The sequence below is a fragment of the Cricetulus griseus genome (assembly GCF_003668045.3).
Source record: "Cricetulus griseus strain 17A/GY chromosome 1 unlocalized genomic scaffold, alternate assembly CriGri-PICRH-1.0 chr1_0, whole genome shotgun sequence".
Lineage (NCBI taxonomy): Eukaryota > Metazoa > Chordata > Mammalia > Rodentia > Cricetidae > Cricetulus > Cricetulus griseus.
In genome coordinates, this window is record NW_023276806.1 from 22746451 (window position 1) to 22766262 (window position 19812).

General features: G+C 41.2%; 1 protein-coding gene across 3 annotated transcripts in view; it reads right to left on the reverse strand.

Moving 5' to 3' along the window:
* Positions 1-19812, reverse strand: part of LOC100752571 (serine/threonine-protein phosphatase 2B catalytic subunit alpha isoform) — a 281243-nt gene that overhangs the window by 135219 nt on the left and 126212 nt on the right. For all 3 annotated transcript variants that reach the window (XM_027395784.2, XM_035451992.1, XM_035451991.1), the window contains exon 2: positions 13335-13535. In XM_027395784.2, the coding sequence (XP_027251585.1) occupies positions 13335-13535 (201 nt within the window). The remainder of the gene's footprint in view (positions 1-13334; positions 13536-19812) is intronic.

Genomic DNA, 19812 nt, shown 5'->3' on the forward strand with positions numbered 1-19812 from the left:
CTCTTGTCTTTGCTCTTGTGCTGTGTATTCCAAGATACTGACCTGTGGGCTTCTGGCTAATTCTGTGTCTCCTCCTCTCCTCCTGCCATAGAAACCCTGGGAATAAAGATGTGTGCCACAACATCCAGCTTTTTACGTTCCCAAGATCAAACCTGAGACATCAGGCTTCTGCATTTCTACAACTGAACTAAATCCCCAGGCCTTGTTTTTCACATTAAAAAAATATTTAATTAATTAGTTGATTTTGAGGGGGAGGGGCGAAACAGGCATATACTAATGTTTTTCAGCAAATATGATTTAATGGAAATTTGGGGGAAAGAAAAGAGGAAATCCAGTCTGGAGTCCTCCTTTCATGAGGTGGCTGAACTGTACCAAGGATTACTCAGACAATCTCAGGTTTGCTTTTAAGTGCGTTCCGGATCTCTTATATATTATAAATTTGAACCTTAAAAGTGTCATGTGAATCAGGGGGGATGAATTTACCTTTAAAATATTAATTGGCTTTGTAAATAGATATGTGTCTTAATTTTCCCACATATAAAAACGGACACCTACTGAGTTAATATTTGGTTTACTCATTGTTTAAAATAGAACCTGAAATATCAGCTATTATCTGAAAATTGTTCATACTGCTCCACAGCAGAGGAAAGAATAAAAGCAAATTAGAGGTCAATCAATCCACATTATTTTGACACACAATCTCTTAACCTACAATTTATTTTTTTTCAACTGGACTTCTGATAGTTGTATAATGCTATCTTATTCAAAGACCTACTGACATATCTTAAAACTAACAAAGATATTATGAAGACAACCCGAGCTTTCTAGAAACTCTTGAAAGAGCTGACCTGTTGGTCACAAGAGTTGAGGAGCTCTCGGTGCCTGACACAGGCTGCAGAACTGGGGAGAGTCGATCCTGCACCTCACCTGGGAAGCACACTAGAGGTGACCCTGTCAGCAGAGGTGCTCGAGCTGGCCAGGAGGTCAAGAGAGCAGAAGAGCTGACCAGAGCACCCCACAGTGTGCCATGTGGTGGCATGGGTGAAGAGAAAATGTCCCTCTTGCCCCTAGCTGCCTGGGGCATGAAGGCAGTAGAGCTGGGCTCTAGGACAGGCAATTGGGGGAAATGGCCTTGCCTCTCATGGGCTCTAGAACTCAGGAGAAACGGCCCAGCACCTCACCTGGGAAATACAGTTGAGCTCCCCCACCCCCTAGGGTGTGAAAGCAAGGGAACCTCCCCACAGCTTGGTGCTTACAGCATAGAGTTAGCTAGCCAGTGTTGTCCTAGAGATCTTGCCCTGGTGATCAGGATGAGGGAGAGCTGGCAGACTAACCAAGATACCACCCAGGTCCAGAACCTGGACTGAGTTGGCCCACCCCAAGATCTACCACGTCTATGATCACTAGAGCAAATGCAGGAGCTGGTCTTATAGATTCAAAGCTGCAGGATCCCCATGACACAAGGCAACAACAGGATAACCAAGAGGAATACCAGAGAGGGTCCAGTATCTATAGTGTAACAGAACCCAGAGGCCTCAAACTAGACCAATGACCCACCGCAACAAACACTTGCAAATAAAGATGTATGAACTAAAGGATATACTGTGTGTCTCATTGTGACACACTACAGCTTCCACGATGAGATTTTTTTTATGGGGTGGGGACTGAAAGGGCAAAGATGAAGGGGGGGAGATATATGGGATTAGGATGCATGATGCAAAATCCACAAAGAATCAACAAAAAGTAGAAAAGAAAAGGTACAGAGTAAACCATCTCCAAATTGTGTTTGATTCCTGAGGAAACCTACACCATTCTGACTCGAGATCTTGAAAATACAACTGCATGTGTAAAATTCAGAAAATGTACACTTCATTGACAGTTCTACAAAGCAATGTTTTTAAAAGTCCATCACCTGCCTCTGCTTCCCAAGTGCTGGGATTAAGCCTGGTCAATAGAGCAAGTTCCAGGACAGCCTCCAAAACAATACAGACCATCACCAAACCTTGAAAATAAAGTGTATTGGTATCACAATGGTGTCAGCCATCAAATGCAAAGAATCTTTGTTCTGACCATAGATGCCTAAAACTTGTATACTCTTGAATGTTTAGTTAATTCTTATGATTTGAAAATAGTCATTAGCTAATATTTGTAGTTTTATTTTTCAATTTCTTTCTTAAAATTGATTTTCTGACATCATGATCAATGATCATGAAATTTTCATTGTTTTTTTTTTTTTTTTTTTACTAAAATTAACTCACACTGGGGGTGGTGGTACACACATTTAATCCCAGCACTCAGGAGACAGAGGCAGGTGGATCTCTGAGTTTGAGGCCAGCCTGGTCTACAGAGTGAGTTCCAGGACAGACTCCAATTACAGAGAAACCCTGTCTAGAAAATCCAAAAAACCAAAATAAACATGCATACGTATATAATGAACTGGCTAAGCCAGTTCAATGCGTGAATACCAGAACAGTCCACAGTGAAGGGGGGCGGGTTATAGATTAGGTTCTACAGCAATAATCTAACTGGCCACAAGTGTTTTACAAAAGAAAAGAAAAATTGGAGTGGTGGTTACTATTTCCTTAGTTGAGAGTCTCAACTTGAAGGAGTACTTTGTATCAATAATGAAGATAATTTGCTAACTTTCACCTAGCTTTGATATATATTTAATGAATTAAGACTAAGCTAAGTTCCCTCTACCCTGTCTATGAAGGCATTGGCCATTAATGTTTAAAACATGCTAAGAGAATTTCAAACAGACAAATCCTTTGTCTCAGGATTGTGATTATCTGATGACTGCTCATTTACCACATAATATCTGAATATGCAATCAAACTTTACCTTTCAAAGACTATATGAAAACATACTTTACTAGGCCTGTAAGATGATTTTGCATATCCATACCACCTATGAGCATGGCTGCCCCTCCAGGCAACTGCCAACCAACTGGAACATTAGCTGTGACTTTAAAAGGCCATTCCACCTTTCTATTGAGCCAGCTGTTTCAGAATGGTGGCACACTTGGTCAAACCATGAACATGAGCCTGGGCAGCACTTATTTGACTGTGAAGTGAGTCCCTTGGTCAGAGGACATGCTCTGTGGGTTACTATGATGCTGGATAAGGCCGAGGTATGGTGTTCTTGTTGTTTGTTTAACTTTGCCTTAAATTAAAGAATCAGTTTATTATATTACAAAAGACCAAAGAAATTGTGTCTATCACTCTAAGGGGTAAGGGACAGTCAAGTCATGCGTGTCATTTCAGTCACTTGTCCATAAGCAATAGGAGACATAGGCTTCTGAAGGCAAGACCCAGCTAATCCTCTGTGCAAGGTGCAGATGATGTCGAAGATCACATGGTGCACTCTGACCAGATCAGCCTTAGTGATGACCTCTAAAGTGGAATTAGATCCATGTATTAAAGGTAGGTTTGTATAATTTTATTAAATTATTTATTTATTTGTGTGTGTGTGTGTGTGTGTGTGTGTGTGTGTGTGTGTGTGTGTGTGATAGAAATATGGGAGGAGCACAGACGACAATATATGAGAGTTGGTTCTCTCCTCTCACCATGTGGGCCCCAGGGATCTAAGTCAGGTGGTCATTTTTGGCAAAAAGAGCCGGTGCCTGCTGAGCTATCTCAGGGGTCCATCCCCAAAGGGAGTTTGAAATATCATAATTTCTAAAACTAATCACAAAATCCAAAAGGAACCAACAGAAACACTTTCTTTAAGAAAAATACCATCTCAAATGTAACAAAAATGTAAGATACCGACAAGAGAGGTAGCATAAATAATATGATCATATTAACATTCATTCTTATGTAGGAGCTCATATAGAAATTTGGTGGCCCAAATTTAAGAAGACAAAACCAGCATGTTCTCTCTTATGTATGAATCCTAGCCTATAAAGTAATACATATGTGATATATATTACACACACACACACACACACACACACACACACACACACACACACATATATATATATATAATATATATATATATATATATATAACTTATACCCACCTATATGGAATTTATGTCTATATACATACATAGACACACACACACACACACACATATATGCATGGGTAAGTGTATATGCATATATAATCACATGTAACACATTAAGTTCAGATAGTGCTTAAAAATACTGAAAAGAAACCAAAAGAGTAAAAGTAGATGTTGAAGAAGGGCAGATGGATGACCAAAAGGACACATGTGACATGAAGAGGTAAAAAGACTGGGGAGGATAGAAGAGGGATCAGGAAGGTTGGGGTTATGAAGGGGAAAGAGCAATCTCAGAACACACACTTGTTTGAAAATGCCATAATGATATCTAATGCCTTGCATGTTAACTGAAAAAAGATTTAAGTAGGAAAAGAATTGATCCCTAAGAAAAACCCATCTTACACTTGACTTATTTATGTATTATTTCCCTTCCCAATAATTCTCATTTTATTCTCTCACAGAGTCTTTTGATTGCAAATAAGAAAAATATTTCCTTCAGAAGCTAAGAGTATTAAGAAAACAACAATAAGGGAGCTTCTGGAGAGAAGACAGAAGGACAAACTTCATTAAGTCACAGAGCCCTGGTGAGCAAACCCTAGATCTGAAGGAGTCCTATCTCCTGGACTGACATGTGCCCTGGTTTCACATGGGCAGAGATGAATCACAGAGCAACTGATAAGACAGTAAAGAGTTCCCATGTAAGCAGCTTAGAGACCTCATTCAGAATATGAAAGAGTATGTTGGAATTCTCTGAAAAGCTCTGGGTGTGTTCACCATCAACTTAAAATCAGCACACTCCTGCTTGTGCAAAAATATTTTATGTTAAATTTTATGTCAATTCTCATCTGTTAAAAGACACAGAGTAATACTTTTTCTATCTGTATATCTTCCTTTTTTTTTCTTTTCTTTTTTATTTGAATTAGAAACAAGATTGCTTTACATGATAATCCCAGTTCTCTCTCCCTCCCCTCCTCCCCTAACACCCCCTTCCCAACTAAAACCCTACCTATCACATATCCTTTCTGCTCCCACAAGATGGTGAGGCCTCCCATAGGGTGTCAGAGTCTATGCTATCCATTGGGATAGGGCCTAGGCCCACCCCCATGTGCCTTGGCTCAGGGAGTATTCCCCTATGTGGAATGGGCTCCCAAAGTCCACACCTATTCTGGGGATAAACACTGAACAATTACAGGAGGTCCTGTAGATTTCCGAGGTTTCCTCACTGAAACTCATGTTCCTGGGGTCTGGATCAGTCCCATGTTGGTATCCCAGCTACCAGTCTGGGGAGCAAGAGTTCCCCTATGCTCAGGTCTGCATATCTTCTTAGATATAGATTTACACACAGAGAGAGGGACAGAGAGGGAGAGGGGGAGAGATAGAGGGAGGGAGGGAGGGAGGGAGGGAGGGAGGGAGGGAGAGAGAGAGAGAGAGAGAGAGAGAGAGAGAGAGAGACTATTACAGGGGTCCTTTAGGTTTAATATACAGAAAAGAACACAGGGTTTCTTTAAAGCTCTTGCACTTTCCTTGACAGACTGACAATGTTCTCAAACTCCTCTCTGCGCCCTTGTGTTGCATCACAAGGCAAAGGTCACATAATGATGCTGCTAAAACAATACAGAAAGACCTCAACCCCCAAGATGCTATGAAAGCCAAGGACATGCGTTCATGCATGATTTCTCTCAGACAATATATTTGTTTTGTTCATGAGGCATGCAGAAATACATGTTAATATTCTTTAAAAACATATCTGATAAAAACAATTTTAAAGTATTAAAGGAGTTGATCCAAATTTTATTATTTATCTCTTTACTACTAATTAACCAGCAGGTTCAAAAATTTTTTTCAAATGATCTCTGGTGTTGGGGACATGTCTCAGTGGTAAGGGCACATCCATAGGACATCAGTTTCTTTCCCAGCACCCATATCAGGTGGCCCTATAAATCCTGCTCCAATGGATCTGACATCCTTTCCTGGCCTCTGCAGGCACGTTCAGAATGGTAGCACACACACACACACACACACACACACACAATCTCATATAGACACACACATAAACACACACACATTCACATAACATTGCACATACACATACACACACACACACACACACACACACACACACACACACATAAAAACAGAAAAGACATCTGACTAATTCATATATTTAATTAACATAGTATGTCAAATTTTAAAATTACTGCATTAAGACCAAGATTAATAAATTTGGGGGGAAAAACGTCAGAAGTAGGGAACAGAATAAAAGAATACCTGCTGTTTAAATTATTGATATTTAGCTGCTGTTTAAATATTGAAATGACTGACATACATAGAAATACACACCCTGGGAATCCCATATGTTTCCATTATGCTATTATTATAATTTACTATGTGCAAACCAGCCAAGTACTTACATTAAAGTTATTCTAAAATAGAAGGACAGTCACAACGAGGGCAACTGTGAGCTGAGGCATATAGACACATGCTGGGCAGAGCCAGGTCTTCAGCCAGGAGACCCCAGCCCATTATTTAAACCAGGCCTCTCAACGCAGCTCCTTCTACAGAGCCGCATTATGCCCCGTACATACTCAAACTCTCTGTTCCATATTTAGACCCCCTGAAACCATCTGCTTTATGAGCCCAGGGGGTGATTTTGATCCATGTTCCCGTTTGGAAATGCTAACCAAGTTTCTTTCAGTACCTCTTTTTCATTTGTTCAACGAAAGGTCAACTGTGCAAGACCAAGAAATGAGAAGATGGTGAACAGACTTTATCAAGAGTGTGTGTGTGTGTGTGTGTGTGTGTGTGTGTGTGTGTGGGCGCACACCTGCACGCACATGATGCCGCCCCCACAGGCCAGGCCAGGCCAGAACTAAACTGACTTGCGTGGACTGGGCTTGGTACCAAGAGTAGGCTTAGGGCTGCAGAGAGAGCCCTGAAAATCTGGCCAGTGAAACTGCAACTGGGCAGAAAGCCCCAGAGGTAATATTCTGTCCCCATGTAAACTAAGTCCATGCTGCTTCACGGTGACAAACGATAGTAGGGGAAGAATAAACACTGATCTTTTAGGTTCCACTAGAAATCCAAGCTGCACTTAGCTCTCCCCAGAGTCCCAGGCAAGGGGAATTCTAATTGACGTCAGCTGCTTCAAAGGAAGGGATACCGTGACCTTAAACTTGGCCCCAGGTCCACTCACATCCAGGAAGGGAGCCAGAGGGTTCTCCTGGCAACTGCCTGACGTGCTAAATGGCAGGCCTAGCCACTGAGGGAATCCTGACCTGCACAGGGACAAATCCCCCACTGCAGGAAGCACACAAACCAGAGAGATTAGCAGTTTGCCCAGATGACACTGGCCTATCCCCTCAGCCCTAGAGCAGAAACCGGGTTCTAAATCCTGCTCATCAGAAGCTAAAGCTCCTGCCCTGCCTCTGCTCTACACTCAAAGGAAGGGTACTATAAGTCAAAGGGAAAACTGGGAACATAAGGCCCTCTAGAAGAAATGCAGTACGTTGGGTCTCCCCCTGAAAGATCTGAATTCAATCAAGATAGATGCCTTTTATGGGTACTTGTTTGTAAAGCACAAATTAAATCTTAGTTTGAAAGTCAACATAAACAATTACTCTTTAAAAGGCTCTGTAATAAAAATCAGAGCCATTCTCCCTCCTCTGCCAAAAGCAGGGCTCCTTGGAAGAGCAGGAAGGGTCCTGACTACCCTTTCCCAATCACTCTCCCCTACCCACCCTTCATTCTCATGCTAGCCCAACGATGAACCCTGCTCCAACACTCTTCTTGCTGGCCGCCTTCCTGCAGAATGACCTAGATCCTTCCACACCTGTGTCTCCTGCCTACCCACCGCCCACCCCAAGTTCCCGTGAACATGCCTTGCCACAGAACAAAAAAGGTCTGTGTCAGTTTAGGCTGTTCTTTCTGATCTTTGCTAGCCAGAAGTCTATTCTGCAGCTTTTTCATACAGTAAAACAATATAGGAACCAAGTCAAACATCAAATAACCTTCCACACTTTCTAAGATCTTCCTGCTTTCTTTTTTCTGGTACCCACAGCATCATCAGACTCCTCTGCTACATACAACGCTTAATAAATTACATGGTAACACCTGTGGGGTGGAAGAAGGTGACACCCTGACAGTCCTAGACTTCTCAAGAATCCTAGTCCATATGTAGCATAAGGTGAGTCCCACTTAGCTGTTTTTCCTTCCTTCCTTCCTTCCTTTCTTCCTTCCTTCCTTCCTTCCTTCCTTCCTTCCTTCTTTCCTTTCTTTCTTTCCTTCTTTTTTGCTTGTTTGTTTTTTGGAAGTTTTTTTTTTTCTTGTTCTAGGTCAAAAAATCAGTGGGCACTGTCTCTGAAACTATTTCTATTTAGAAGATTAGAAAGAGTTTGGGTGTTGAGTTAGCTATACTTACAAATGTAGGTCACCTGCCTTTAGTTTAATCAGTGCTTTGATGTGTGTATCTTTGGGCAAACATTGTTGTTTCCTGCAATAGTCTGTGTCCTTGGAGGGTTGCAACCAATCCTTACTCACAAGTGCACATTCCACATCATTGATACCAGAAGTATACGTTCCATAATTACTTATTATGTTGAATGTTCAGACTGAGTAGTCACACTAATATCTGTCTACATTTTACAAAAGGTATCATGTATATATTTCCAAAGGAACAGCAATAAAACATAACCCAACTTTCAAGAAAGTCCAAAGAAAAGTGATTTTCTTCCTCAAATTCTTCAACAACAAAATATACTCTTCAAAATTTATCTTCAGAATTAGGCTTTTTCATTCTAATCAGACAGTTTAACGTAAGGGGAAAGAACAGGGCTTCTTTCAAGCCCACCACCCCCTTGTCTAGCTGGGGGATCACAGAAGAAGGGTTGCTTGCTTTCCGAAGTCCCCAGTCCAAATGGCAGCCTTCAAGAAGACATAGCAGGATGCTTTTTGTCACTTCTGACTTCCTCAAAATAAAATGTACAGCATTTTAAAAAGAGAAGTACTAAATGAGCACAAACCTTGGTATATTTAGTCATGATCATATATATGAAATATATTTAATCACGTACATACACACACACACGGATGAATATCCAGATTGCCAATAACCAGGATACCTACCACTAGTTCTGTGGTTCAACTCCAATATGCAACCATGAGCAAATTGTGGCAGGTGTCAAGACCACTCTGCCCTACACAGAAAATGCTTTTTATTAATAAAAAGCAGTAAAAAGACGCAAGAAAGTGAAGGACCAGCAAATACTGTATACAATATTTGCTATTTGCTTTGTTTTGAGCTCCTACTGATCTTCTGGACTTAATGTGGAACTACATGTATGCACACACATGTACTCAAACGTGAGAAATACACATACGCACAATCCATATATATGAACATAAGAAAAATGAAAATCAGACACCCTAAAGTCAGGCTTTAGGCCTTTGTCTCCCCAAAACACATTTACGTCCCCTTCATTTTTCCTCAGAGCTCCTCACTGCCTGGTCCTTGCCCCCTTTTATATTCTCCTTTCTTCCAGGAGTTGTCTTTAAAGTGGCAATCAGAATTATATAAAGGACACTTTATCTTGAAATTTTTCAAGTATAAACTAAATGTACTTTGCTGATTCAATTATCCAAACAAATAAACTCTAAGTTAAAATATAAATATCTGGCTGGCTCAGCTGTCCAAATAAAGTAAAATCTCAGAGTACAACAACCAGATGTCATACAACATTATCAAGGTCTTAAGTCAAGGCTCAGGAACCCTCTTTCCAGAAAGCTTGGTGGGAGAGGCTTTCCGGACTTTGGAGTATTTGCAGGGACTTGACTGGCTAAATACTCCTAATTCAAAAATCTGAAAGCTGACATGTTCTGGTTTCTTGAATATTTGGATAGTCCTGTTACTCAGAAAGCTTCAGATCTGGCGAGAGGGGCGGGATTCTAGATTCTAAGCTATGGCTATTTCACTTTTACTCCAAAACATGAAGAAAAGCTTCACAATTTTCTTGATCAGTGTGCCCTGCTTTTCTTTTCCAGTCTGTCCATGCTTAGCTTATGTTCAGAAAGTCATGTGTGGGACTTTGTTCCCTACTGTAGCTGCTGTGGTCTGAACACTGGGCTCTCCCCCAGATTCCTGTGTTGAAATCTAATAACCAATTTGAGAGGCTCAGGAAGGTTTCATGAAAGGGACTCTACAGCCCTTGTAAATGGACTCAGTGTCTATAGACTGAGGTCCCTGACCTCAAGCTTCTCCCATGTATGGACACAGGAGAAGCCATTGTATGTGAACCAGAGAACAGGCCCTAACCAGGGGACATTACATCTGCCAACCCCATGATCTTCAACTTCTCAAGCAATGGAATTATGAGAAATAGATTTCTGTTGCTTATAAATGAGTTGGCTTGGGATATTTTTATATAGCCGCCTAGACAGACAAAGACATTCACTTTCTAGTGAATTAAACATAAAAACGCTTTCCCCCTTTACCTAAATGTTACAATAAATTCTTTTTGCCCACTCTCTTTGTCACTATTAATGTATCTTTATATACACAGCAAAATGGAGTAGTAACCCCTACAAAGACAGCTGCTGGACTTTCTAAAACATCCTGCCTTCATTACAAAATACAAACATCCCTCTAAGAAAAAACTATGTCCTGCCACATCTCCACAACTTCTGTACTGACTACGGGCTTCTTTGCCCTAACGTGAAGTTACAGGTAACTGATTGGTATCTCCACACATCCTCATATCTCTATCCTGAAGACTGCTAAAATGTCCTCTGGAGGCTCTCTAGAGGAACCAGGTGTGTTCTTTATGGAATCAAGGAGTGACCACTGTTAGACTACACACAAGGTAACCCAATCACAAAAAGACAAACATGCTATGTACTCACTCATATGTGGATTTTAGACATAGAGTAAAGGGATTACCAGCCTACAATCCACACTGCTAGAGAAGCTAGTAAACAAGGAGGACCCTAAAAGAGACAAACTTTGTCCCCTGGAGAAGGGGAAAGGGTCATGATCCCCTGAGCAAATTGAGAGCATGGGAAGAGGGGGGAGGGAGCTACGAGAATGAGAAGGGAAGAAGAGGAAGGATGCAGAGGTCATGAGGGAGCAGAAAGGTTGGGTCAGGTGTAGATTAGAAGAAAGGGTGTGTGATAGGTAGGGTTTTAGTTTGGGGGGTGGCAGTGGAGGGAGAGAGAAGGGAAATGGGATTGTCATGTAATTCAATCTTGTTTGTAATTCAAATAATAAAAAACTTCAAAAAAAAAAAAAGATATGGCTCAGAGATAAAACCTCATGACCCTGGTTCTTCCACAATCTTCCTGTGTTTTCTTCCAGGGCAGGCTAATCAAACAGAGATGACTGGGCCATTCCAGAAAACACATTACCCTAAACATTTATTTTAATGTTGCTTTCTAGCTATAATTATCACCTCCATTAACACCTACTGGACTCATTATTGAATTTCACATGAAATTTTTACTGGAAGCTGCACATCATCATGCCATTTATTCTTAATAAAACATCATGTCATTTATTCTTACTGGTAACAAATAAATGTAATCATAAAGATATTATCTAATGCTTTCACATTATCATCAATGTACAGCAGGCAATTACAGTCAAGTTTTAAGATAATCTGGCTGCTGTGGATTCTTAACTATTATTTAACTACTAATTTTCTTTTGTTTTATTATTTAGGGTTTCAGAGCTGGTGAAAGCTAAGTACCATCATGTCCTTGCATTATTAGGAGGAAATAATACAGGGCTCTGTCTGATAATATGTAAACTAGGGCTTACTTTGATGTGCACAGGATAGGTTTATGGCTTGACTTAGTGACAATGGCCCAATACACAGTTAGTCCCAATAGAACAAATGCTTTCTGCTGTCTAACTGTGACCTGGGTCAACACTGGAACTGCTAACCAAAAATAAACTGTGGATGATATCCCTTTTTCTGGACTAGGTTATCCCTAAGGACTTCTTAATCGGCAAAGGTCTATTCTGATACTAATAGCCACATTCAAATACATACTTCAAGAACAATAGCAAAAGTATATGAATACCCACAAGATGAAAAACACAAGCATCTCTGAGACACTTTCAATGTCTCCTTTCTTTTAAATAGTCCACACTGAAATGTTTTCCCTTGCCATGTTAAAAATATTGTTTAAAAAATAAACATTTTTAGCTTCGATGAAAATAAAAGCCTATACTTTCAGCAAACTCCATAAACAGTAGATTAAAATCTCTGGGTACTAGATGCTCTGTTTATAATAAGATTTAATGCTTAAGATACAAGAGTAGCATGCTTACAACAAAATACATTTCTTTGTAATAACAGTGACAGAACAAACCCACTTAGGAAGTAAACCCCAGACACACACAAAAAATAGGAAAGAGACCAAACTGGCCTCCTTGGTCAAGTCAGTTTCTTTCACTTTAACGTGGACCAGAACAACTCAGAGGACTTAATCAAAACACAGAATGCTGGAGCTGACCCCAGGGACTCTGACTCAACAGTTTCAGGGCAGAGCTTGAGAATCTACATTTTAACAAGTTCCCAGGTACTGATGAGAGGATGCAGCCTTGAGATCATCCTCAGAACACCATTCACTGTGTTTCACTTGGACATGGTCACCACCTCTGTGGGAGGCTAAGGACACTTTGTCTAGCCTCGCAATGTTACCACAGGGTTTCTGCTGACAAAACACTGTGAATTAATTATATCTACAGCAACAGTGTAGCACATCATTTTTGAGATCACAGTAACTCAATTTTGAAGACAATTAGTAAAAATAAAAATACTTCTATGCACAGACAACATCCTTAATCCCTTAAGAATGCCCAGATTCAATGGTAAAAGCAGATGTTATGTATGGTGTCTGAAGGCTCATATGTGGGTAGGACTGTTATGACGTGAGGAGAAACTTTGGCAGTGAGAGACAATCATGCCATCAGCCAGAACATACATGTGAAGGAAGTTTTGTTGGGAGAAGGGAATAGAGTGGGGAAGGGAAGAGAGAAGAGAAGCGACAGAGAGACAGAGATGAGAGAGACAAAGACAGAGAGAGAAGAGAGACAGAGATCTGTCTGCCTCCTCAGAGAACCTGCACAAAGAGAGAGTGGGAGTGGGTGGAGCTTGTCTCTTAAAGGGACCTTTTGCTGCTGCATGCAGAGACAGGGTACTGCTTGCCATGCATGCAGGAGTGACACACCGTGCCAGGTCCCCAAGGGGAGAGGACAAGGTGTGCCTGGATGCTAACAGGGACCTCTGACTTACTGTAGGTGCAGAGTGGCCTCTAAGCTTGGGCCTTACCTGTGACTGGGGCATCAATATCCAGCAAGTTTTTTTCCTGTCGAAGAATCGAAGCACCCTCTGTTATTATTCTCAATGCGACACTTTCCTCCAGCCTGCCCTCCTTCATGAGATGTGCTTTTAAGATATCCACACGAGGCTTCCCATCATTATCAAACACCTCCTTTGCTGTCAGCCGGTGACTTGGCGGAAATGGAACAGCTGAAAGAAGAAAAGTCAAGAGGTTACGTTAGCTAAAGCACATCCACAACAGGCTGCCAACCAGGGAATAACTACTCCATCACTAACTAGCTAGTGCTGTATAGTTAATATGTTTTCAAATTGAAATGCAACCAGGTTCTACCAAGAATTAAAGACTGCCTTCTTCCTTGGATTCTAGAAATGATCAGTAGCCATGGAAAAGGGGCTGATGGTTGTTCTCAGGCAGTGCTATTGTTTACATATGAAAGATCCTGATTAAGTATATTTAATCTTTAAGGAGAAAACTTCCTGTTAGGCAATCACCAATTCCATAAGTGAAAACTGATCCTAAACATCCTCTTGTAATCCCTCCGGCAAAGATGGTTCTGCTCAGCTGGGTGGGACCTATGCAAGGGATAAGACAACCAAACAAACAGTTTGTCTGTTCCAACTGAAGCCACATCTCTGAGCCCTCACCCTACTACTAACTGCCCCCCCCCCGCCCCATTACAGGAAAGAAGTTTTACAGCAGGAGACACAGAATACACTGAGACTTGAAGACCAAGGTAAAACTACATTTGAAATTATGTCAACAACTCAGCCCATAATACATTTGCCACACAAACTTGAAGACCCTAGTTTAATCCCCAATACCCATTTTCAAAAGGTCACAAAAAGTGGTGCTATGTGCTTGAAATTCCGCCCTAGGAAGGAAAACAAACAAACAGGAAATGAACTATTCCATGTGGACCCAGCTGTGACTTTCCTCAGAGTCCAACCATTACACCCATCTGACAGTCTTGAGGCAATGAAGAGCCAGCAACAGACTCCATGGGTGACCAGGAGGCTTTTGTGCCCAACCCAGTGAACATGAATAGAAATCTTAGCTCTGAACTCTCAACTCTATGACCTTGGTAAGGTTAAATAACCTCCTCTGGCTTCAGTTACCTCTTCTGTACAGTGGGATTAGATCCATCTGCAGAGTGCTATAATAAAGTAAATAGTAAGAACGGCAACTAACAGCTACAGTGCTGTTATTTTATGCCAGGCGTTGCGTAGGTAATAAAATCAGACACAATGGGAAGACTGTAGACTCGTAAAGCATATGTACATGTGTTTATGTATAAACTCATTGAGTTCCCAGAACATTAACGTGTGGGAGAGACCTGATGTTCAAGAGTTTTAAGCACTTTGCCCAAGATAATCACCTACTGATTTACCTGTAAACTCACTAACTTTACACCCATGCCAGGATACTTATGTTAGTAATTAAGCTACACAACTCCCCAAAAAGTACTCAAGACGACACATACTTATTAAAAAACAATCAGTAGATCACATCTCAGAACGAAATTCTGACACAAGAGGAGTTTCTCATAGATACAGTTTTCCTGTGACAAAATAGTCTTTTTTTTATATTTGTTAAAGGGATCTATTGGGCTGTTGTATAATAGACAAAGCAGAATGTCAGCTCATAGATAGCCATTCCTCCCAGAAAAGAGAAAAGACATTAGGTCATGGAGTTTAGAAGTTCGGTTGCCATTTGGTTCTTGACCCTTGCCAATACTTCTTGCCTAGATGTTTATTAGGAAAATGTGGAGGCCTCAGGAGATAGCTCTAGCAGAGCCTGGAAAATGCCTGTGTTTGCTCATGAGCACCAACAGAAGGCAGGCACTTCTTCATGGGAGGATCCCTCAGGTTCACTGGCCTGCCAGCCAGCCTTGCAGTGAACTGTAATCAGTGAGCCCCAGGTCCCAGTGAGAGAATTCCTATCTGAGATGACAAGGTGGCCAGTTTCTAAAGAATGACACCAGATGCTAAACTCTGCCCTCCACGGGCATTCAAATATATGAACACATTCAGGAATAAAGAAAGCACACAGACATTTCAATGGCCACATTTTGTTGTTTTTTTTTTTTTTTCTGAGCCAGCACCTCACGATGTAGCCACACGTCTCAAACTTACGAGAGATCTGTCTGCCTCTGTCTCCTGAATGTGAAAGGTATGTGCCACAATACACAGCAATAACTGTCCTTTATATCCTGAGATTTTATGTATGTTTGAGATTCATAGATATCTTACTGGCCATTCCTCAAAGTTACTGAATCATAAGTCAAGAGGGTGTACAAGGTAGACTTCAAAAAGATCCTTGGAGTAAGGGCAGGATGTGGTTTTTAAAATAAGAATCATTTCCCAGGGTGCAAGTTAGGCAATTGTGAAGGTTTAAGTGGCTCGAGGAAGCTGTCAGACAAGACAGACACACAGGAGGGAATGAGAGCGTCCATCAGTCGGATGAAAGTGATGACCTCATTAAATTAATGTAGAAAAAAGGATTCAACCTGGAAACTGCAAAACATCCAAAGGTGAGGTAAAAGGAGGAAAACCTAGGACAGACTCCTCTTCGAAATTTAACTTCCTCTCAGACCTCAGACTTGGGCTTTCTCCATTGCCAAGATCAATGCAACAATGGATTTTCCATACTTGTTTGCAAATTTTTCACATTTTATCTAGGGTGTGTGTGCGCACATGTGTGCACTCATGAACACACAGAGGTCAAAGGATAGCTTTGTGGGGTGAGATCTCTCCTTCTTCCTACACACAGGTTCCAGAGATTGAACTCAAGTTACCTTGATTGGGCAGCAAGTGCCATTAGCCACTGGGCTTGGCTGAAGTAAAGCCACCATTTCTGAGCTTTAGGTGCTCTGTCTAAACAAACAGTATCAACAGGAGGAGGAAGAGGGAGAGGAAAACAGCCAATAGCAGGCCCCATTTCCCATTGGCTGAAAGAACACTGAAGTGACCTGGCCTCTCAGCAGGTCAGACAGATGGCCAAGCCTGTAGGAGGCGAGCTGGGCTGCCATGATGCCAATAATGATGCCCAGAGAGGCTGAAGGCCAGGGAGAAGTTTTCCAGAACAAAAATAAGAGTGGACTAATATTTGTGTATTTGTGCACCTTTTGGCTTCACAGGAAAAAAAAATACCAGCCTCACAAAGGTCACATTTATTTGCTTTCTCTCTTCACCTACAGCCCTACATGCAGACCTGTGCCAAATGCTGAGCAAAAACTATTTGGACCAAAGAACTCCATGTGCTTGGAAAATATTTCTTTCCCATTAACTCATTGTGAAAGCAATTGTGCTTAAAACATAACAAACATGCAGCTCTCCTTCCTTCCTTTACTTTGAGGACTGCAGTCATTTGCTTTCTTTGATACCAGAAGAGGTGAAGATTCTGAATGCTACTAAAACTTATCAATAGCTGCTGCCATTTGAGTTGGGTCTCTCTGAGACCATTTTCTTATGATTGCCTTAAACACAGAATAATCATATAGTACTTCTTAGAAACAACATACAGAAAAAATGAGAACACTTAACTTTCTCTAACCTCACCTATCTTCAAATTAATACCATGACAAATACTAGGTAAACCGTAAACCGTGGGATGAGGAGTGATGCAATTCTTTCATTATTAAGATAAAATTGCTTTAAGGACAATTTTGTTGACTGTGTTCTCCTGTCACAGATAGAGGACTGGTAGACCCATCTCCAATGGTCAAAGATACGACAGTTTCTTTTCCTTTGTTAATTCCACCAGGGCTCAGCTGTATGATATGGAGAAATGCTTTCAGTATTGACATCAATTGAAGTTGCTGTTAGTTTTACACTCACCAGCAAGTAATGCCACGACAGAAGATTCAGTAGCAAGAGTGCCCAGAGCCCTGGGTCCAGCTGCTCACAAGGACCACACCTCAAAAGGATCCACCACCCGGTCTCATCCTGGGTTTGGAATGAACAAGGTCCTAAACAAACCACTATTGGGTATCAGCAGACATCCATAATCTCTTGCTTCTTGTCTGATCTTGGTACCTCCACTTTCTGTTTCTCATGTGTGAGGAGGCACTTCCACCCACTCCTGAAGGCATTCCCACTATGCTACAGGAAACAACTAAGAATCACTGTCATAGTAACAACTTCACTGGAAGGAGGGATGGCTTTCTGCTGCGGGACTTCTCTCTGGAAGAGTTCATAAAATGGTGACAAGAGAAAATCATAGATCTAAGAGAATATTCTGCCCAGTGAGTTTATTTTTTTAATGCTTAAGTGCATTATCACCTGAAAACACAAACACTATAAATTCCCAATGGAGGAAGGGCTTAAATGCAGCAGGCTTGCTTGCTCCTCCAGGACCACACTAGAGTCCTGAGGATGGTTTGGAGATCTGACTGACTCAGCAGTTGAGAGCACTTGCTGCTCTTCCAGAGCACCAGTGTTCAGTTCTCAGAAAGTACACTGAGCAGAGCACAATTGTCTGCAACTTCAGCTCCAGAGGAGCCGATGCCCTCTTCTTGGAGGTGATGCATGAAGATGAGGCCTACAGAGACAGGCAAGTTTACATGCATGCACAGAAATCATAAAACAGAACCCTGAGGCTTCTGCTCTATTTCTTTTTTTATGTATAGAACACATGAACTTACTTATTGGAGGTAGGTACTACTGGACCTGAGACATTTTGCATGCTAAGCACAGATTCCATCTCCAAGCTAACCAGTTACTCTTCATCTGGGGGTCTTTAAAGCAAACTAGAAAATGTTCATTCAACACTAACCCACTAATATTAAACAAGAGTTTTTATCATCAAAAAGGTTACTCAGGGGTCAAACCAGTGCTGTCATCAAGGCATTCTGAATTCTACATTAGTCTCTTGACCTTGAGATGGGCACTTCTCACCATGGTACTGACAGTCATAGGTGGTTGGAAAGTAGAACCAAGACATGTTGGAAACCTATAATAAGCCCTGCATTTGGAAGATATAGTGTGTGTTTGTTTTCCATCACAGTGATAAGACACCCTAGCAAAGCAAGTTAAGGGAGAAAGGTTTTAATATTTGGGATTACAAATATAAAGGGATGCAGTCCATCATGGCAAGGAAAAGATAGCTGTGTGTGTGATGTCTTATTAATATTTATATTTATTTAATATTAAAATAAGATGTTTATTTAATAACGTAAATATAATTAGTGCTAAAATCCATCTTCCCTATTTTTTCCTACTTTTTAAAACTGCAGCTACTAGAACATTTAAAATTACATACACGTCCGCCACATGAACAAGCACTAAACAGACATTTGTAAGCATTCCTCTCACATATTTTTCTTCTTGGTCTGCCTCCTTTTCAGGATCATGAATCATATGCAGAGTTCTTAGCTAATTTAGAGGCAGACCTTGGCACTAGTTTTTTTGTAAGAGAATCCCTAGCAAGATAAGCATGAAGACCAGATTGAGACCCACTGGTCTCCACCATCAGCAAAAACATATAGAATGGTAGCTCCCTTTGTCTCCCCACCCCAACCCTGCTGCCAACAAACACCGCAGCAGTGGATCAAAGAGAGCAGGTGACATGTCATTGCAAGTCTAGACACGTTTGTCTCATCCCTCTCTAAAAGCAGAACACGCACATGAAGAGCGCTTGTCCCATAATTCATGTGGTGACTCTGCAAAAGGGATGTCAAAGATACTTAGGTCAGTGCATGTTAAGAAAACAGCTTAAGGATATCACATGTCCAACACAACTGAAAACACATTTTGGCCTGACCTCCTAGATTGGCACTCCAATCTTTAGGGCATTTGTGTGTGCCACCAACCTCTGTTCTAATCAACGGCTGGCAGAATAGAAAGACAGGGCTATCTTAGGGGACATGGGAAGGGCAGTTCACATTTCCTACTTGCTCAGTCATCAATCCAAGCAACTGACAAAGTGAAGCTGCTCTCAGAGCCAGCTACCTCTTTCCCCAGAGCTAACTCAGTAACAGACAATAATAAAACAGATAATAAAACAACAGATGAACCACACTCACATGGGCAGAAGGTTTGTGACCTTTAAGTCTAACCTTAAGCAGCTATCATCTTTTTCACTTTAACCTGGGCCACACATCCGGTAAACAAGCCTACAATGTCATTTGCAAACAGGACATTCTTTAAGAAACATGTAAACCAGCCACTGTATTTGCACTAATTTTTCTAAACATTCCTTAATCTTTGAGCCTGGTTACAAATTATAGCCTTTGCACAATGCAACCTCCAAAGTAAACATATATGTTGAGTTGCATCCCCTTGCTTTTGACGACAAAATTATATTAACTATCCAATCAATCATAAGAATCTATACTAGGCATTACCTACTCGAGTCAGTGAGGAAGCTGGGAAAAAGTAAACAATAGAGAACAAGCTGAACTGTCTGTCACAGACTGAAGAGCTGACCCTGGGGTGCATTGTGGCTTTTGTTGGAGGCTGTTGAAAA